This window comes from Phaenicophaeus curvirostris, chromosome Z (genome assembly GCF_032191515.1).
Source record: "Phaenicophaeus curvirostris isolate KB17595 chromosome Z, BPBGC_Pcur_1.0, whole genome shotgun sequence".
Taxonomy (NCBI): Eukaryota; Metazoa; Chordata; class Aves; order Cuculiformes; family Cuculidae; genus Phaenicophaeus; species Phaenicophaeus curvirostris.
In genome coordinates, this window is record NC_091431.1 from 15751434 (window position 1) to 15773560 (window position 22127).

Sequence of the window (22127 nt, forward strand, 5' to 3'; positions counted from 1 at the left end):
TTTGGTTGGAAAAGACCTTTGAGATCATTGAGTCCAATTGTACCGACCTACTGCTAAACCAGATCCCTGAGCACCTCTTCTACCTGGCTTTTAAACCCCTCCAGGGATGGACTCCACCACCTCTTTGGGCAGCCTCTGCCAGTGCCTGAGAATCCTTTCAGTGAAGAATTTTTTCCTAATGTCCAATTTGAACCTGCCTTGGCCAATTTGAGGCCATTCCCTCTACTCCTATCCCCTGTCACTTGGGAGAAATGACCAGCACCCACGTCACCACAACCTCTTTTCAGGAAGCTGTAGATGGTGATGAGGTCTCCCCTCAGCCTCCTTTTCTCCAGGCTAAACAACACCAGGTCCCTGAGCTGCTTCTCATATCCCTTGTTCTCCAGCCCCTTCCCCAGCTCCATTTCCCTTGTCTGGACACATTCCAGCCCCTCAACATCCTTCTTGGAGTGAGGAGCCCAAAACTTAACCCTGGAGTCAAGGTGTGTCCTCACCTGCGCCAAGTCCAGGGGGACGCTCTCATCTCCGCTCTTGCTGGCCATGCCATGTCTGATGCAAACCAAGATGCCATTGGTCTTCTTGTCCACCTGGGCCATTGCTGGCTCGTGTTCACTGCTGTCTACTAACACCCTCAGGTCCTTGTCCTCGAGGCAGCTTTCTGCTGCTCTTCTCCAAGCTTAGAGCTGCACAGGGCTGTTGTGTCCCAAGTGCAGGACGTGGCACCTGGCCTAGTTGAAACTCATCCCATTGGTCTCAGCCCATGGATTCAACAGCCTCTCTGCCCTTATGCAAATCCACACTCCTGCTCAGCTCCGGGCCATCTGTGAACTTGCTGAGGGGGCACTTGACCCCCTCATCCAGATCATGGATAAAGATATTGAACAGAACTGGGCCAAGCACTGAGCTCTGGGAACACCATTCATGACTGGCCTCCAACTGGATTGAGTTCTGTTTGCCACCATGCACCGCATGTGCAAAAACTTAAGGAAAACATATTTCCTAAGCTCTGTAGTTTCTGTCTGCCTGTACCAGCCCAGAGACATAGCTGATCATTTATGGTTTCTTTTGAGAGTCTATGTTTCCACTGAACATCCAGATGTACGTTCAGTCTAGGCTTCATCACTTTCAGTCAGAGCAGAAATGGGATTAAAGGCAGCTACAACAAACCAAGAAGAAAGGTCAAGAACACACATGGCCCCAGTGGCTGGAAATACCTTTCTCTTCTTTGTTTTGGCTTAGAGAAAACAGACCAGACTTAAGGTTGTTTGTGTAAAGCTTTGCTCTCTCTTTCCTTTGTTTGAGCTGGGAAAAATAAATTATAAACTGTATAGCATAAAATGCTTCCATGAAGGTTCCTGTAGACTTCTTTTCAATATAAGAATTGGTTATCTTTAAAAATGTATGGGGTTTTCTTGAAGCCAAATATCTGTTTGCTTCTTTGCCTGTTTCCAGCTGGAAGCAGGAAATTTCCAAGATGTCTATAGTGAACAAGTACACAAACACAGAGTTCAAAAAAGCAGTGGCCTGCTGTCCTGGAGACATAGCTCTTTTTTGCACCTTTTCTCTTCTTTTCCCTCTAGCCTTCCTGCTTGAGACACTGAAACATGGTGCTTACCCATGTTTGCTGGGCACATTCAATTTTTTCTGATTAAATGCATAAAAGTGTTGAATATTTTCTTCCAAAATACGTTGCTTGCCTGTAGTAAGTGACTCATTATTACAATTTAATGGCAGCAGTTTTTAGCCCTATTCAGTGTACCTTCACTCATCACCAGAGAAAATGATTGCTTGATGGATTCTGGGGAACAAAACTTGAAAACTCATATAATTCCCTGAATGCCAGCAGTCAGAAAAGAAAGCATTAGATGAAAGAAAGGTCATTCCCATAACAGATTTCTTTTTCTAAGCGTCATGCAACATTCCTTTGGAAACAAAGAAATGAAAAACCTGCCATCAACAGATGTAATTATGCACAAAGCAAAAGAAAGAAAATGAGTTCTTTTTACATCTTTTTTTTTATGGATGTTGTAAGCAAGTCTTCTAAATTAGATGTATGTGCAGTGGATTTAATACCGGAGAGGAAAACGACCCATTTAGGAGCCACTCTTCGAAGAATTTGCTGTGAAAGGGAGGACTATGGGTGATTCATGCTTCCAGTTGATTTACCACAGGGACAGTAATAAGAGTAGTAAATAGAAAGTTGTGATTCAGCACAGTTGTTCCTAGCTAAACGACTACCTTAATTGTTTTATCCATTAATTATTTTGCTCTGGCTAACTTGAATGTCAAATGCATTTGGAGAAAGTGCAGCTCACTGTGCTGTGGGGTGCTGCCTTGGCTTCTCATCAAGTGAAAGAACAAACATTAGCAGGTCTGATGATTAACTCAAGGTTAATCCATATTCCAAGGTCCAGCGGCACATCCGTACCATTCCCATGTTTCTGCTCCCTACCTCCAATAAACACAGGATGCTCTTTATTCAGAGGCTGTTCAAGGCTCTGCGAGTTATGGAGTAAATCTCTCAGTGCTACAAGCATTTTAAGAAACTAATTTTTGTGTTACCCTTGCAAAATCTGAGCAGAATACAGCCGTTCATGCTGGAATGGTTTAGAACACCTTTAAAATACAGTTTGGGGCCTGTAAAGGATAAAAATGTTGACATATTTTAATCCTTTCTGTCCCCTAGCAAGATACAAGAATCACTCCATCCCTGCCCAAACTGGATCTCCATGTTATTCCTGTATGGCAAAAAGGGATTACAGGCAAGGGAGTTGTCATCACAGTTCTAGATGATGGCTTGGAATGGAATCACACCGACATCTACACAAACTATGTAAGTGTGGGCACTAGAGTTCTATGGAATAAATGAATCAGTTGTCGATGTGAGGCACAGACAGTCTCCTCCGGCTTGCAGTCTGTTCTGTAAGTCAGCTCCAACAGAACGGAGGCTGAAATATCTGCCTCAGGCATAATTTGAAACCTGGTCTGTGTCACAGGAAGCTGGATGTTACTTAGCAATGATAGTGGGGCGTTTTTTCTGTTGTGTTTAGTTCCCAGGCATGTTTGTGTACAGTGGTTTCATGCTGAATTATTAAAGCTCCTTGAAATATTTATGGAATTGTTAATGACCATCAAATTCTACCTACTTGGTTGCTATCCACGCGAGGCACACCCAATAAGTAAATACACACTCTAAACCCCATTTTGTTTCACATTTCAAAATGCATTTTCTAGTTGTCCAAATTAATTTTTTTTGTTTCTTTTTTAATATAGGATCCGAAAGCAAGTTATGATTTCAATGACAACGATCATGATCCCTTTCCTAGATATGACCCAACAAATGAAAATAAGTGAGTAGCCTCTCTGTTGTATGAAGACAACAGAACCGTGTGTTATTGCTTTATGTGTTAGAACATGCAGGTGCATAAATATAGATGTATGTCCCCTAAGACAGCTATATTCATCAGGCAAGGGATTGTGCCTCTGTACTCAGCATTGGTGAGACCGCACCTCAGTTTCAGGCCCCTTACCCCAAGAAGGACATTGAGGGGTGGAGAATGTCCAGAGAAGGGAATGGGGCTGGAGAACAAGTCTTATGAAGAGCGGCTGGTGGAACTCGGGTTGTTTAACCTAGAGAAAAGGAGGCTGAGGGGAGACCTCATCGCTGTCTACAACTGCCTGAAAGGAAATTGTAGAAAGGGGGGTGTTGGTCTCTTCACCCAAATGACAGGTGGTAGGATGAGAGGGAATGGCATCAAGCTGTGCCAGGGGACGTTCAGGTTGGACATTAGGAAAAATTTCTTCACCAAAAAGGTTCTCAGGCCCTGTCAGAGGCTGCCCAGAGGCGTGGTGGAATCCTCAGCCCTGGAGGTATTTAAAAGGAGAGTAGATGAGGTGCTCAGGGATGTGATTTGGTAGTGGACAGTTATGGTTGGGCTTGATGATCTCAAAGGTCTTTTCCAACTAGTAATTCTATGATTCTAAGATATAATAACAGAACCTTGGGATAGTTGAGTTTAGAAAGGGCAGTTAGGGGTCATCCTGTCTGAGTCACTGTTCATGACCATGTTGAGATGATTTTTGACTTTTTCCAAGGAGGGAGACTCCACAACCTTCCTGGGCAACCTGTGCTATTTCTGAGTCACCCTCACAGTGAAACATGTTTCCTGGTGTTCAGGAGCCCCTTGTGGTTCAGTTTACAGAAAAATTTGCACATACATCATCATGAATACTGGAAGTTAAGGAAATTAGATTCTCAGATGAAGGGCTTCATAATTGTGATCTCCTGACAATGTCCTGAATTTCTTCATGACTTTGCAAATATAAAGTGCTGATGTGTTTCTGTAGGCTGAGGGGAACCACACATTGTGTCACTGTACGTGTTTCTAGAATGACACTTCCCTAAGCAGATTTTTACTCCAGCACTCTGCTTTCACTGGAAGAGACTGTGCTTTAGAGGAACCTGCCAAGAAACCTGCTCTAGGTCTGCTTTTGTAGTTAGGGATGTGGTTTTCCACTTGTGGCTGTACTTTTTAGACTGGTAGAAAGGCTTCTAGCTCAGTGTGCACCACCATGGGTGAAGTTGAGACCATATTTGACCTAAATGTTCTCAAGGTCATAATCTAGGAAGTTTCCAAAGACTTGAACATATGACAGAGAATCCGTTCACTTGGTGGACTGTGAGTCTTGGAAGGAGAGACGGATTTTCTCTGTTGCCCTCTTTAGAGCTGCTTCTTTGACATTCTGGAACATCTTGATGGGTCTGTCACAGCCAAGGATATCTATAGAAATTCAGGGAGGGATTTTGTCTATCAGAAAGTGCAGAGAATGGACCTCTTTAAAAGCTGGTACATAGAAGCAGTCAATTTCTTAAACCAATTAGAATGCTGCTACTCAATAGAGGCACAGCAAAAAACGGATGCACTGGTTCCCTGTTGTCTGTCAGACAATAAAATAGCGTCCACAACATAAATCAGTGCATGGGAAAACCAATCAATCACAGGGTAAATGTCCCATGAATAAGACATTTGAAAAATGACATTTCTACTTTGTTACAACATTATTTAAGAGCAAGAAGACATTATCCTCTTGTTGTGATGATATTATCTCTTAAATCTACCTGTATTACATCTAATCCTTATTAATAAGTAAATGGAATTCAGCCCAGAAGCATTCAAACACTTCATTGAATAACAATATGTAGCATTAAATAGTACAGCTCTCTTACAATTACACTTACACGAAGATTTTCTGTTCTGTGGAATGAGAATCACCTATGGCAAAAAACAACTGCATAGAAAATGGTTATAAGAAAAAAAATAGCAATGGTAAGGATACTTTAAAGGTATTTTCTGAAATTCTAAATAAATGCAGTCATTAAAAAGAGTATTGAAACATGATTAAAAAAGACTTGTGTCATGTTTCTACTGGAAGAATTTTAGCAGGTTCTTAGGGATATGATTGCTCAGGGATGTTTTAGTAGTGGACGGGTACGGATGGACTCGATGATCTCAAAGGTCTTTTCCAACCTAGGGATTCTATGATTCTTACCCCCATAATTTTATGCTACTTTTGCATTATACTCCAGCTGCTCATCAGGTTTCTAACCAGTATACTGACTTCAGTGTTATCTAGTTGAGGTACTTATCATCTTATCACAGTGACCCTTTGACCACGTAGTAGGTAAAATTAAGTTGCTTAAAACATAAGAGAAACAGGTATTTTTGCATCATGTAGGAACAACTCAAAAACCGTTCAATACCCGCATTGCATTTGTCTAAAGGAAGGCTTCCACCAACCCAAGGTGGTCATTGATGGTTCTGTATGCATGTTACATGAAGATGTTATGAGATGCGTTTCGTTCTTGTATTTATTCAGGCACGGGACACGCTGTGCAGGAGAAATTGCCATGCAAGCCAACAACAGAAAATGTGGAGTTGGAGTAGCCTACAATTCCAAAGTTGGAGGTAAGGAAATGAAAATATATAGGATGCACAGTGCAAATGGAAACCAGCTGGGTCCTGTGAAGCACTGAGAATTTTCAGCTGTCATTAATCTGAAATACAAATGGTTGATTGTTCTCAGAAAACATCAGTCTTGCCGTGTTAGAAACCTTGTCTGGCCATCATGCAGGATGTTATATCTGTATGACAGCATCTCTCAAATACCAGCATCCTCTCTGGAGTTTGTTTATCGGTTGAATACAGGTAGAATGCATAACAGCAACAACAAGATAGCTGGTGTTGATGATGATAACAGTAATAATAATAATAGTAATGAGCTATGTTGTATGCCGAGATAAAACTGTATGCTTTAAGTAATGATGGACTCACATATGATGATTGGTTATTCTAGAAGGAGGTGGCATGTAGGAGGAGTTGGGTTTGAGTAGAATGGAAGTAAAAATATAAGTGTTCATACCCACTCTTGCTTGCAGCATCTTCTTTCCATCCACACAATTACATTCAGAAGGTCATGTCAGTCAAGATACTTTAACTGCTGTGGGTTTTGTCTCAACAGCTTACTTCTCTGTTACCATCATAAGTTAATTCTGAAAATAAGTAGAATGTTGCTTGCCCATCAATCAATATTGCCATTTTTGTAAAGTGGTGACTAGAAGTTTAATCTATTAGAGGTTTATGAAATAGTCATGATCAAAGTATCAATTGCAAATGGTTATTTAGCTCAGAGGAAAATGCTCGTACAGTCCTAGTTTTTCCATTAGTCCTTTTTTTCCCTTTTAAACAAAGGGATGATGAGTGGCAATTGACACCCATAACCGCTGTTCCCACCATTTCAGTCTTGCGTTTGTAGGTTCCAATTTACTGCGCTGAGCTGTCACAGATGTCAGCTTTGCAGCCTGTCTTTGCCGTAATGCGCTGTGCTGTCGTGCTCTGTTTAAACAAAATATCTCACTCATAAGACGAAGACACCAAATTTTAAAAGCAAGACAAAATGGATGAAGCTGCAAAGATGCCTGAACTCCCACTGTGCCCGTATTTTAAAGCGCTCGCATCTATGGAGAAGATTCTTCTGCAGTTGTTTGAATATGCGCTGTGCTCATTTGCAAATGCAAACTGCAGCAGAGGTGATTTGTCTAGAAAAGAAACAGGAGGAAATGTGGTCCAATAACTCAGAAAGCCTCTTGTGTCTGCGTGGGGGAGGAGAAAGGATAGCGAAGTGTGGAGAAATTGTAAGCTGCTATGTATGACCGGCCAGATTAAGATAGGCATGCAACAAAAATACATTAAAAGAGTTGTGGAAGATACAAGGAGTCTTCAAAAGATTCAGATAATTTTGGAGTGGCTGAAAACTGGAAGGTTTTTTGATATTCCAAGCTGCACAGGATTCATTTCTTCACAGGCTGTTTTTCTTCTTCTTTTTAAATCCATGAAATGACACATTACACACTTCTATTTGACATTAGTTCAGGATGACTTCTTTAAGCAGATGTTTGCTCATAGCAATTGCCATCTTGGATAAACCCAGTGGTCCACAGCCTCTCTGATTGTCAACAGCTGCTTTAGGGAAAGAAGCCCTGGCATTTGGGATACCTTGTTATCTAACCCTCAGCATCAGAGGTTGGCTTAACTTTGCCTTGAGAGGTAAAACAAAACCTTCTTTTTTATTTTTCCCCTGTGAAAATACTGGCTTTAATAAACCTGACTGCTCTCACTAGTCGCACCAATGCCTGGCCTGGTTCTGAAACCTTCATTAGTCTTTCAGGACTTTGTGACTGTGAATCCCACAGGCTTTTCTGTTCACTGTGTGAAAAAAACCACCTTTCAGTGCCACTTTTCCAAGTGACAGCCCTCCATGTCCTTTAACATTCACCTCTGGTTCTGCACAGAGCCCAGGCACAGGCGTGCATCCATCATCTCTGGCACAGAGCAGGGTGTGTGCATTTTCATGCACACCGAACCACAGCACTCTGCTACAAGAGGTCTCTGGTGCTGCCATGGAAATCAAATTATTAAGAAGCTGTATTTTATAAGGGACTGGGTTGAGAGTTCCCACACAGTGACGTGTTACTAAAAATAGCCTTCTGCCAGGCAGACCCATGGGTGTGCCTGAAATTACCTTATGCTTTGCCTTTGATTTTGTGGGACTGACAGTGGGAGCGAGCATGTGCCAGAATAGGAAGGAGTTTGTGTGAGAGGTCGTAATTGGAATCTGCCTAGAGAAACATCACTGCAGTCACCAAATCCCTGAGCTGACTTAAACAAGCAGGATTTTTGGTGATCACGAAGACAAGACAGAGTTGTTTTCCTTGATCTGTTTTCATCAGCCTGTTGTCAGTGTTCTTCTTTTCTTCCTGTTACATTATTTATCTGCAGAGTTGGCTCTGTCTTCTTCTGTGGGAAATATCTGTGCGCCACTCTCTGCATCCCCAGTACCTCATTATGTGCTGTGAGCTTGCTCACAGAGCTTGCAGTCATCTCCACAGAGGCAGATCTTTGCTCACAGCATGCTGGTATGAGAGAGGCTCAAAATTGTGAGGCAGCTGAAAAAAAATGGTTATTCAAAATGTTACGAGATTAAACCTGTCTAGGGTAAGTGGTGTTTTCAGTACCTGAGGCGCAGGATGTACCTTGATTCTTTTCCCAGCTTTGTGAGTGATAGTGGAGAAGTGGTGACTGAGCGGATTAACTTCTTTGTCTATTTTTGCTACTAATTAATATGAAATAATGAAGCCCAGCTGTATCTTAGGGGTATTATGTGTCTCAGAGGCCAGCCATTTGGGAAAAGAATTATGCTTGCAGTCTTTTCCCCCCCTGCATTATAGGATAAAAAAAGAACAAGATACTGAGCTGCAAGGGTGAGGTTGGGCCTTTTTCCTTTTTTTTTTTTTTTTGATAGAATGACCACATTTTAACTGCTGTGCTCTGGAAAAATCCCAGTTTTGTGTAAAATATTAGAAAACGAGTACTCATAACTCACCAACTGCCAGTAATGGTGCAGCTGCTGTAGCACAAACCTGCCAAGTTCAAGAGAACCTAGACATTTTTATTGCTTGAAAACACAGGCTGAATCCTGACTACTGTGGGTTTTGCATCACTGCTGTTGATCAGAGAGCCAGGCTGTAGTGGAAGTTGTGCCAGAATTCTGTTATTTCTGTCCTCCTCCAGCACTGGGCAGGGGTAGGAATCCTCCTGCAGAACTCAGAATCTGCAGGGGGAGAGATCCAGTGAAGACGAACTGCTGCTTGCCACTGAATTTTAAGTACCACTGGGATCAGGCTTGCTCTGAAGGAGATTAGATCATGCAATTCCTAATAAAATGTTAATGGTTAGATATCTCCTGCATATCCAGATTGCACACAGTGGAAAAATACGTGGTAGTAAGACAAGATAGATTTTAGTGGTGGAGACTGAAAAGCTGGTGAAATTGCAGCATCACAGAGACAGCAAAACCTTCATGGCTGTAAGGACAGTGTTTTAGTGAGAATATGCAGAACTGCATCTTTGAACTAAAACTCTTAAAGGTAAAAGTTGTCTTGATCGAACCTATTTGAATTTAATGATGTGCCAGCAGTTTGAGAAGTCTCAGATACCGATTTAAGAGAGAGAAAGAGTCAAGAAAGAGCTCAATGGAATTGGAAAAAGCAGGAACAGTAAGCAAAATATCATCTTGGCTCTTTGTAGAAAGAGAGAAAGTAAATAAGAGGCAACAAAGATTTTAAGAGGTTTTTTAAATGTTTGTAGAAAGCGCTAAGTTCTGCAAATGAAGGTTAAGTGTACAATTTCACACTGATATGGACAGTCCTGAGTGTTACTGACACGAACAGCAGTAGGCTGTGGTTGCAACAGTAGTGGATTAATCCTACTGGAACCTTTACAAACAGTTAACAAAGGCAAAGAAGAGGGATCAGAAAGTCAACCCTGTCTACTTTGTGTTTTCTGCTCAGGTATACGCATGCTGGATGGAATAGTCACTGATGCTATTGAAGCCAGTTCCATCGGATTCAATCCGGAACATGTGGATATTTACAGTGCGAGCTGGGGCCCTAACGATGACGGGAAAACTGTGGAGGGACCTGGGAGGCTGGCACAGAAGGCTTTTGAGTATGGGATAAAAGAGGTATGAGACTTAAGAGAAAGATGCAATGAAATGTGGCAAGGAAGAGGTTTTTAAAATCATTGATAGCAGGGAAGAAATGAAAATAGTTTGTACTCCCTTTGCTCTGTTTATGCTTCCTTACTTAAAAAGGAGGAGATTTTTAATAGCAGAAGTCAGAGACATTACCAGCCAGAACGGGTCTTCTAAAAAGCACCATTAGAGCTTTCCAAGCTGGGTTTAAGCTGCCATTCTCTGCAGATAAGCTTTCTTTTTCCATCCTTATGTCTGCTGCCTTTGTCTCGCTCTACCCCCACCCTGCTCTGCTGCTTCTTTTGCACTGAGGAGTAATTGGATTTCTGCACTGAAAGCCTATAAAATGTAACACAAAATTTCTGCTTTGTGAATATTTTACTGTCTGAAATACTGATGCATTCCCCTACCTTATGGATGTGCTTGTATTCTTTTAATTGCATCAGTTTATAAATCAGTTTATAAATTATTGTGTATCATGATCCAGTTGCTTTCACAGTATTTCCAGTATTTTCACAGTTCTTTTTTTATGTTATATTATTTACATTATTTATGTTTAGATCTGGTTGGATGGTAACTAGCATGCAAACTGAGAGCTAGAGGGGGTGGTTTGATAACATACTCTTGCGTTTGCCAGGGAGGTAAAAAGGTACCTAAAGGCTGGCAGGTACATTCAGGTAGTGAGGGAAATTGAATCCAAGACAGGAGAGGAGAGAAATGAAGAAAAGCTTGAAGAACAGAGGCAGAGAGTAAGGAGATTTTGGAAAAAGAACCATTACATTAGCAGACAGAAGGATAGAAGAAAAAAGAAGATTCTGATAGTTGACAAACACGCTCTGAGAGAGGAATGGAGACTGAGAGGAGTGAGGCAGCAAGAGAGGAGGGAGAATTAAAGGCAATTACTGGGGAACCAGCATTCAGCTGTCTTACTCTGGAAAAGCAGGTCATTTGGTAAGGAATGTATCTCTTTTTACAAACTGTTCTATTTCTGAAGGGTAGCAATCGATTTGTGAATCTTCCTTTTCCAAGATGTGGATGGTCTCCATTCTGCTTAAAGTCATGCAAAGCTGGGGCTGCCAGTGACTTTCACCCCTGATGCTTTCACTACTGGCCTCATGAAGCATTTGAGCATGTGTTGAGCCTTAAGGATCAGAGGGGTGTTGGTGGCACTCCAAGTGAGACCAAACCAGGGGTTTACGTGCAGCAGTGCTACTCTGGACTGCAGCCTTTCCTCAAAGGAAGATACTGTCTCACCTTCTGTGATAGACATGTCATGTCCTTCCCATTTCAGCAGTTGAGTCACAAGGAGTACAGCTTATTTTTCTTTATTTTTAATGTTTTAAGTGCTGCAAATGTCTTAGCACTTGTATTAATAACTTCAAATCTCATCTGAGTGGGATGATAATAATCTGTATTTCAAGTGCTGTCTCCAGTGAATGCACCTGTTGATAATGAACAACATGTGAATTTCTCTTCACAAGAGATGGATTTTTTCCTCTGAAGGCCTAGCACAGCTTGAGACTGATAGGGCATTACATGTGATAGTGGACATGGTTTACCTGCTGTCTGCTCTCACCATCATTTGTTGACTGCTGCCCTCTCCTTAAAAACTGGAGACCAGAGCAAGGAATGAATGTGGTCGTGTCTGGAGGCTGGTGGTACTGGCACATGGATTTGAGGAAAGGAGAACGCTTTTAGTCAGACGTGATTGATAGCTCACTGTGATTCAGCAAGTCAATGCTCACCATGAAAGGCTTCCTTACAAAGAATAAACAGGTGGAAAAGACATCATGTATGTCATTCACACTGCTTAACTATACTTCTATGATACAGGAAACGGCAGTGAAAGAAGCCCCGATAAACCTGTTATTTCTCAAAAAAATGGATTTTTTCCTAGAATTGTCCAGGACCAAAACATCATCATGTAGGAAAAACAGAGCACACCTCTGTTTTTAACTGAAAAGCCTATTCTGAGGAAAGTTGCTGGACTAGGAACACTAAACACAGACCAGTGAAACTGAGACATCTGCTGTTGGGTGTGATGTAGCATACTTGAAGCAGCTGGTTTCTTCTGTTTCTGACTTCTAGAGCTCTTGAGAAACTGTCATTTTCTACCTGAAAATGTTTGCTATGTTGGGGTTTGTGGGTGGGGGAAGTTGTTAAGAATGCATTAAAGAGACAGAGATCTCTTTGACAACCACTACTTTCCATTTCCTCTAGGGCCGAAATGGGAAAGGCTCCATTTTTGTCTGGGCTTCAGGGAATGGCGGCCGTCAGGGTGACAATTGTGACTGTGACGGCTACACCGATAGCATCTACACAATCTCCATTAGCAGTGCTTCACAGCAAGGCCTTTCTCCCTGGTATGCAGAGAAGTGCTCTTCAACTCTGGCCACAGCATACAGCAGTGGGGATTATACTGACCAGAGAATTGTAGGTCGTTTTTACCAGATTCAGAACAAACACAGAAATGTATTATATATGCAAATAACAAGTGAGAGCTCTTAAATGCTTGGTTTCGATGGCCTGCTTTATGTTATATGTTACATGCTTAGTGCTTTTACCTTGAAACACTGAGGGATTTGTAATCCAAAAAGCAATTGTATTCCTGGAACATCCTCTACTGTAAAGCAATGTCTACACGACATCGTTGTGCAGGGCAGTTACACCAGCACGCTGGATTTGTCTGTTGTTTGTGTATGACAGAGGTCTCTGCATGGCATTTGATATTGCCCCATTCTTCATAAAGAGAGATTTAAAATTAAAGACCCTGTGAAGTTAGTGTGCCATCCAAGTCCGTACCTTGCTGTCACCATTTGTAAAGTCGTCAGCCCCCAAATTCCCATTTATGAAAGCAACAACAGTGCTTCCAAATCTGTGGAAGGTAATTAGCAGGTGGCCACAACAGTCTGTGTGCCTTTATTACTTGTGCAAGAAGTGACTCCTACTGAAGAAAATTGCTGTGATAAAATGATGGAGTACCTATAATTTCTGTTCAGCCCCGGTGGGTGCTAGTTTTACTATGAATTACATTTATGGGGATTAAAACAACGTCATTCCAAGTTAGCCAGGAGATCAATGCTTCCTAAGTGGCTTTTCTTCATAGCCAAGAGGTAGGTATGTTGGAAGATGAGTCTGGTATTTTATTTCCAAATAAAGCACGTGTTTCATTGCAAATTATAGTTCTGCTTCTGAAGAGGGAGCAGAACACCAGCACTAATCCTATGAGTAATCTTCTAGCAAGCGGTAATTTTGAATGTTCTAGGCCCAACACGATAATCTGTTTTTATGATTCACCAGTAAGTCTGAAACCCTTATTGAGAAATCTTAGAATAAAATAAGATGTTTCGTGTGGGAGTATTTTGTTCCAACACAAAGTGCTTTGATACAAAAATTACAGCTGAAGTAAAAAGAGGGGACTGAAATTTGAACAGATTTAAACATTCATCACTTTTTCTGCAGGTGAGCAATGTATTCATGAGCAGAGTGAAGGATACATGGTTGTATTTGTGACTGTGGATGTGACTGTATTTACAACTGAATAATCACACCGTGAATAATCACCGTCTGGGTGGGTTTTGTTTTTTTTTTCTGTCAGACAAGTGCAGATCTTCACAACGAATGTACAGAAACTCATACTGGGACCTCTGCATCTGCGCCCCTGGCAGCAGGGATTTTTGCACTGGCTCTGGAAGCAAAGTAAGATGTCACACAATTTCCTATAAACTCCTCTCCCTCAGCCACTCAAAATTCCCCAAAATGTTGCCTGTTTGAAACTGGCACCATATCGTGTTGCAGCTCCACTTTTTGTCTGTTAGAAATGCACAGCCCAAAACCAAAAATAAGCAGCTACTTGCCTCAGTACCTTCCTAGCAGAGCAGAACCAATGTCAGTAAAACAAGACAACCAGGGAGTTTTTTCCATTTTGTGCATTGGCAGCATTTGTTTACTAAGTTATGGCCAATTGCACTTAAAAGCAGAGAAGCTGCACATGTGTCAGGAGAATGTGATTTGGAGACAATAGGTTGCAGGAGTTTAAACTAAGCCGTTAGCCGATTTACTGAACCTTTTCTGCCAACGATGAGGCATAAAATAGAAGGTATGTAAGCCTGACTGTCCGAGGAGGAAGGGAGCAGGCAGGTTCAGATCCTGTGCATGGGGCAACCAGAACATATGACTTCAAAGAGAGTGAAAAATGACAGTGGCTTTTGCACAGAAAAAAATGCAGCTAGGTTGTAGGCTTAGTACTGGAATGGTGTAGGTCCTGCTGCGTGTTCTGTTGCCTGCTCTGATGAGGCCACTTGCATGAGGTTCAGCAAGGCCAACTGCCAGGTCCTGCACTTAGGGCACAACAACCCTGTGCAGTTTCAGGCTTGGGGCAGAGCAGCTGGAAAGCTGCCTGGTAGAGAAGGACCTGGGGGTGTTGGTAGATAGTTGGCTGAATGTGAGCCAGCAGTGGCCCAGGTGGCCAAGAAGGCCAACAGTATCCTGGCCTGCAGGAGGGCAGAGAAGTGAACAGAGCTGGTGGAAGTTTTAGAGCACAAGCCTTATGAGGAGTGGCTGAGGGAGCTGGGGTTGTTTAGTCTGGTAAAAAAGGAGGCTATGGGGAGATATTGTCACTCTTTACAAGTCCTGAAACGTGGTTGTGGTGAGGTGGGTGCTGGTCTCTACTCCCTGGTAGCTAGCAACAAGACAAGGGGAAATGATTTCAAGATGCACTAGAGGAGGTTTAGGTTGGAAATTGTGAGGAATTTCTTTATTGTGAGGGTTCTCAGACACTGGCAGAGGCTGCCCAGGAGGTGGTGGAGTCCCCATCCCTGGGGGTTTCAAAAGCCAAATAGACATCATACTTGGGGACTCGGTCCAGTAGTGGACTTAGCAGGGCTGGATCAATAGCTGGACTCAATGATCTTAAACGTCTTTTCCAAGAAAAAACCTTCTATGACATAAGCCAGGCTACTAAGGGCCTTGTTGTAAAGGGCAGAGCTAATCGCAGATAGAATCAAATACCCAGTGAACAAAGCCCAGATCCCAGGAAGACTGGTGGGAAAAAAAAAAATATGCCACTTAACTTTAAATGCCTGAATTGTTTTGAAGGCTTGGACTCTAATCTTGCTAAATATCTGCTCTTGGTTTACAAATAAGTCTTGTCTACCTGGAGAAGTATTGCAAAGATAAGCATGCGATGCGCTCTAGTTGAAATGATGGGATGCCATTCAAACCATGTTCTGTCACTTTAGAGAAAAATGATAGATAACAGTAAAAGAAATAACTGGAAACATTTTCTCCATAGCCCAAATTTAACATGGAGGGATATGCAGCACTTGGTAGTGTGGACCTCAGAATATGACCCACTGGCTGGAAATCCAGGATGGAAGAAGAATGGAGCAGGACTGATGGTCAACAGCCGATTTGGGTTTGGACTACTCAATGCCAATGCACTGGTAGATTTAGCTGATCCCAAAAAATGGAAAGGAATACCGGAAAAAAGAGAGTGTGTCATCAAAGACACAAGCTTTGAGCCAAGGTAAGAATTTGGGATAGTAGTAACAAAGCTTATGTCTGTCTTAGTAAAGGACAGACAGGAAGGATGATGTTCTGCACAAATCACTCTGAAACAGACTTAGAGGTTTCTTTTGAATCTTTTTTTATTTGTTTGGTTCTGCCTTAGTGTATTCCTCAGGGACAGGCAAGCTTTCCTTCCTGTTTTTGGTGTAAGACTTGTGGAAATAACTAGTGTGAAGCCTTAACAAAGAATAGGATCATTATGTCCGCTTGTGCAGCCTTCCTGTGGGTGGGTGATTATAGAATCATAGAATTATTTGGGTTGCAAGGGACCTCAAAGCCCATCCAGTTGCAGCCCTATGCCATGGGCAGGGACACCTCCCACTGCATCAGGGGCTCAAAGCCTCATTCAAACTGACCTTGAACACCTCCAGGGACCAGGGATGGAGCAGCAACCACTTTTCAGGGCAACCTGACCAGGGCCTTCCCACCCTCTTCATGAAGACTTTCTTCCTCAAGTCTAACCAAAATCTTGACCCTTCCAATGTAAAGTCATTCACCCTCATCCTGACACTCCAGGCCCTGGGAAAACTCCCCAGTTTTCCTGGAGCCCCTTTCAGTACTGGAAGCTGCTTCAAGGTCTCCCCACAGCCTTCTCTTCTCCAGGCTGAACAACCTCAACTCTCTCAGCCTCTCCTCATAAAGAGGTGCTCCAGCCCTTGCATCTACTCTGTGGCCTCCTCTGCACGCGTTCCAACAGTTCCATTTCCTTCTCATGCTGGGGATTCCAGAACTGGACACAGGATACCAGGTGGAGTCTCGGGAGAGCAGAGCAGAGGGGCAGAACCCTCTCCCTTTCCCTGCTGGTCCCACTGCTTTGGATGCAGCCAAGGACACGATTGATTTCTGGGCTGTGAGCGCATGTTGCCAGCTTGTGTTGAGCCTCTCATCAACCAGCACCCCAAGTCCTTCTCCTCAGGGCTGCTCTGAATCACATCGTCCCCCAGCCTATATTGAAACCGCAGAGTGCCCTGACCCACATGAAGGACCTTGCCATTGACCTTGTTGAACCTCATGAGGTTCTCACAGCCCCAATTCTCCAGCCTGTCCAGGTCCCTCTGGATGATATCCCATCCTTCAGGTGTGACAACTGCCCCACTCAGATTAGTGCCATCTGCAAACTTGCTGAAGGTGCACTCCAACTTACTGATGGTATAATCAATGAAAACATTAAACAGCACTGGTCCCAGTACCCGAGGGGCACCATTTGTCATGGATCTCCATCTGGACAGATATGAGTGTTTAGACCACTGTCAGGAGATGAATAAAAAGATTCCAAAGTCTCCCAGTTTCGTTTTGTTTTGTTTTTTAAGAAAACCTACTTGTAACCACTGTTTTCCATTCATCTGCTGTGGCAGATCCAGTGCAGGCTGAAATCAAGATTTTACATTGAGCTTTATCATGTTCATAGCACATCTCTTATGAAACAAAAATGTCTCATAGGTTCTCTGAAAAGACACATCCACATTCACAAGTGCTCCCAGCACACAGAGCCTAACCTGATCCCAGCCTACAGGTTAAGTTATGAGCATTCACTGAGTTAGTTAATCAATAAGGGTTCTGAACAGTTTTGCCTCCACTTGCTCATTTATGGATTTGTTGTCAAAAATAAGTGGAGCAATTTCAAAGATCGAAATTATACGGTGTGAGTGCACTAAAAACCTGTCTGTAGAAACATATTACAGTGTTTTGGAGTGCCACTGCTTGGTAACCTTATTATTTATGCTCTTTTACTGTCAATTTGCTTTTATGAGCTGACTCCTTTCCACAGTATGTTGATGCAAAACTGATGTATGTAATAGCTGCTATTTATTTTTAGCAGTCCTCTATGCTAACTTGTCAAAACAGAGGCCTCACAATTCTTGGTGTAGAATTATTTAGGTGGAGATTTAGATATCCTTTTCTCATTAGAACTGATGGAAATGGTGCAGTGCAAACCATGCACAGTAGCTCTCGGTACATAGAATGTACTGGTGGTGTTAGCTTTTTCCTTGAGATTGCTTGGCTACAAAGGGTTAAAACAGCTATGCCTGCTGCATTATTTTAACTCCAAGATAACTGGATGTTTGACCGAGGCAAGTCGGTGTAAGTCTGACACTGTCATGTGGTGTAGCTCCTGCAAAGGGGTTTTTTTCAATCTCTGGAGCACAGTGGGATGTTGGCAGAAACCCTTGGTTATGAGGCTTGTTTGCTTGCAACTCTGTCTTATGCAGTTCCTATTACTCGATCCTTTTCAGCATTATCTATGCTTCCAGACCTTCCCATAGTTTCTACTGAAGCATTCAAAACAATAACAGATGTACCTACTGCCTTCTTCTCTCATTGCTCTGAAATGTGTGTTAAATGTGTCATTTGCACTTCACATCATGATACAGCATCAAAAGCTTCTGTGAGTAATCAAAGAACTCCTGTACTTTTGCCAGATTATTACGAGCAAATGAGGAAGTCATCATTGAAATTCCCACAAAAGCCTGTGAGGGTCAAGAAAACTCCATTGCATCTCTGGAGCATGTGCAGCTTGAGGCAACAATTGAGTATTCCCGCAGAGGCGATCTTCATGTCACTCTGGTATCTCCATCAGGTACAGGAGGCAAAGACATGCTTTGTTTGTGTTGCTGTACTGTGCATTTTGTTTATGTAATTAAAAACTATCACTTTGTTCTTCAGTGGATTAAAGAGGTCTAACTATGTCTTTAAACAAATCTAGTCACTTCCAATGGGTGGGAGTGAGGGCAGAGCATCATAGGGACTGGAGAACTGGTTCTCTGGAAGCCCTAGACTCATAGGATGGTTTGGATTGGAAAAGACAATAAAGCACAGAATCATAGAATGGTTTGGGTTGGAAGGGACTTCAGAGCCTGCCCAGTTCCACCCCCTGCCATGGGCAGGGACACCTCCCACTGGATCAGGGGCTCAAAGCCCCATCCAACCTAGCCTTGAACGCCTCTAGGTATGGGGCAGCCACCACTTCCCTGGGCAACCTGGGTCAGGGCCTCAGCACCCTCAGTGTGAAGAATTTCTTCCTAATGTCTAATCTAAATCTTCCCCTTTCCAGTGTAAAGCCATTCCCCCTTGTCCTATCCCTACGTGCCCTCTCCAGTTTCCGTGTGTTCTGGGTTGTTATTGTGAGAAGAGGTTGAAGAAATCATCCTTCAGAAAATGAAGGCACCATTTCTATTATATTTTCATTCTAGCAACAAGAGCTATAGAAATGGAGAGTTCCCGGCAGACAACAAATTATGGTTCAATAGTGCTTATCAGCCTTACTGCAATTTATCAAACTAGTGGAGAACTGAGGAAATCTGACTCCCTGGATTTCATGTAGCTTTTTCTCCCCATTGGTGTGTTTAAAAATGCGGTGCCTCTGTTAGGCACACGAGTACAGTTACAATAAATGTGCTAGAACACTGCAAGCTGGCTTGACAGTGCCCGAAAATATGACACCATAAGGAGAAAGAAAGGAGGCAGAATTATGGAAAGCGCCTTTGTAGAGAGTAGGATCTCTTAGAATAATATTGCTAGAATAAAACAGACAAGCTATCGGGTATGAATGTAAACATCAGGCTAATCTAATTTATTGATATTAAGGGCTAATTAGTAATCCACAGAGAATAAACCACAGAGCCTTTTTCACACCATCATTGCAGGATCCCATTGGCAGGCAGGGTAAGGTGATGGGCACACATTGTATTCCCAGTCCCTACCTTTTCTGGGATTCCTCTTAAGGCTCACCTTAATTCTTCCTTTTCTGGGTCTACCTTTTGTCTTACGGGAGCAGTGCTGCTGTGAAGTGTTTCACCCTTGACTCCATAGGGCATTTTCAATGTTCCTAATTAAAATGCAACCTTGCAATGAAGACCATGGAGATGATGCAAGGGCTGGAGCAGCCCCCATACAAGGACAGGCTGAGAGAGTTGGGGTTGTTCAGCCTGGAGAAGAGAAGGCTCTGTGGAGACCTTAGAGCAGCTTCCAGTGCTGAAAGGGCCTCCAGGAAAGCTGAGGAGGCCCTCTTGATCAGGGATTGCAAGGACAGGATGATGGGGAACACTTTTCAGCTGAAAGAGGGGAGATTGAGATGAGATCTTAGGGAGAAATATTTAGATATTTAGATATTTAGAATGGGAGTAAATATATGGACTGTCCCTGGATGCATTAAGGAAATGACAGCAAAAGCAGCTCTCATTCTGCTTTTATAGAGGTATTTCCCTCCCAAAACACTCTTCCACTGCTAATTTGTAGGAAGCATGGCTTCATCTTAGAGAACATCTCTTTTTTTTGGAAGGCCGATAGCAGGAGTATGTTCTTTGTATGCATTTCCACGGGTTTAGCTAATAGCCAAGTGCTGCTGTCTCCAGTGCAGCATCCTGCTGCTGCCATGGTTAAACTGCTCTTTCCCTTGGTTCTTACAGCTATTCCACAGTCCTGCAAAATAATATTACCAAATCTATGTCATCCCTTATCTATGTTTATGGTATTACCTTTAAATATATTTATAGCTTGTGATCAGGCTTCCTGGGGCCCGCTCTGCTCCTTATTATGTAAATATCGCTCCCTTGCTCTCTCCTTATATGCAAACAAGCACGACAGATTTCCTACTGTGCCGTAGAACCTCTTCTGCTGCAGAAATACTTGCTGAATGGCAGCATTTTAGTAATAATAATAATAACAATAACAATGCAAATGCTTTTCACCCTGCTGGAGTTCCAAGCTGTAATAATTTACATCCACTCACCAAAAAAAGAACCAGTGATGAATTCAGGATAAGGCTTTGGTTTCATGCTACTGTGTGAGCTGATTTGCTTCCAAAATTTCCATCTTAGAAGACTGCTAAACTATTCGCCAGTGGAAAAGTCTGGTTGTGTCTGACCTCGGTTTCTTATTCATCTGTATGTGCGTTTTTACGTTGGAGACTGAACATTAAGCAAGATGTGCCTTTTTAATGCAACCAAACACAATGGATTTTGTGCTCTAAAATACTGCTGTGAAAGTAATTAAAGTAAGCACTGATTGAAAGCAGAGTGTTTCCCGCTGTGAAGCAGCACATTTCCTTGGTTACCTGTGCAATAGGGAGCATGCAAGCTGAACGACATGAAGTGATGTGGGCACATGTGAACAGTCACTACTATTGATCTTGCTCTAACACAGGGACCAGCACTGTCTTACTGGCTGAGAGAGAGAGGGATAAATCTCCCAATGGCTTTAAGAACTGGGACTTCATGTCTGTTCACACATGGGGAGAGAATCCAAGAGGCACCTGGCTTTTAAGAATCACTGATGTGGTAAGTATGTTTGTCTGTATGGTAGCTGGCTGCATTTGGAAGCTAGCACAGATAAAAATGATCACTGCTCACTACCAAGGATGTTGAGTAGTGAGTCTTCATTTTAAGAAGCTACAACAGGAGTTTATTTAAACTGAATATCCATCTGGATTAAAGGTTAGGAACTGGCTTATCTGAAACACAGATAAAAGGAAAGGTCTTAGAATCATAGAATCACAGAATGGTTTGGGTTGGAAGGGACCTCAAAGCTCATCTAGTTCCAACCCGCTGCTGTGGACAGGGACACTTCCCAGTGGATCAAGTTGCTCCAAGCCCCATCCAACCTGGCCTTGAACACCTCCAGGGATGGGGCAGCCACCACTTTTCTGGGCAACCTGAGCCAGGGCCTCCCCACCCTCACAGAACATTTCTCCCAAAGATAACATCTCAATCTCCCCTCGTTCAGCTCAAAACTGTCCCCCCTCATCCTGTCCCTGCACTCCTTGATCAAGAGCCCCTCCCCAGCTTTCAGATTTTCTTGTTCTTTACATAAATGCAAAGCACTCTCCTGGTTTCACTGATTTTACCTGCCAAAAAAATTTCATGCTTCTGTTTTTCACACATTACACGTCACTGAGAGAAATTACTTAATATAATTCTCTATGATTCATGGAGTGAGATATGCAACTGAATTAACATATGATTAACTGCAAATTAGGATTTTCTGCAGAAAAGTACACTAGATAGATCTAGTCTTCTCTTAGTGCATATGCATATTTTTCATTAACCCAAAGCCTTTCAAATTAATGAATTCCTGGTGACCTCAGAGAGATACTCTGATGTATACATTTCCCTAACTTTTTTCTTAGAGTAATTACTGCTGAACAACATTTAAGGATTAAAGCCAAGAAATCTACGGATATGAAATAACTTTGCTAAAACCACCCGGGGATACAGATTACAACAGCAAGGCAAAAGAATAAAGCTGTTTGGTAGCCAACTGAAAAACCATTCTCTTCACAGAGAGAGTGATCAAGCACACTCATCTCTGGAGGATTTGATGGAAGTTATCTGTAATCAGCTTTTCTTTAGGGGTCTGCCTGAAACTCAATGCCCACTATCAGACACCAAGCCACCAGCTCCTATCGGCCTCCAGTTGTAAACAGGGGGATAATGCCAACCGCTGAGCAGATGGGCAAGGCAGTTGAAGTAAAT

At 42.6% G+C, this 22127-nt stretch overlaps 1 protein-coding gene across 1 annotated transcript in view; it reads left to right on the forward strand.

Moving 5' to 3' along the window:
• The window catches only part of PCSK1 (proprotein convertase subtilisin/kexin type 1), a 35409-nt gene that overhangs the window by 7527 nt on the left and 5755 nt on the right, over positions 1-22127 (forward strand). Inside the window, exons 4-12 of the mRNA XM_069881072.1 lie at positions 2687-2833; positions 3274-3350; positions 5878-5966; positions 9908-10080; positions 12310-12522; positions 13688-13788; positions 15383-15616; positions 18078-18235; positions 20800-20933. Coding sequence (XP_069737173.1) covers positions 2687-2833; positions 3274-3350; positions 5878-5966; positions 9908-10080; positions 12310-12522; positions 13688-13788; positions 15383-15616; positions 18078-18235; positions 20800-20933 — 1326 coding nt within the window. The remainder of the gene's footprint in view (positions 1-2686; positions 2834-3273; positions 3351-5877; positions 5967-9907; positions 10081-12309; positions 12523-13687; positions 13789-15382; positions 15617-18077; positions 18236-20799; positions 20934-22127) is intronic.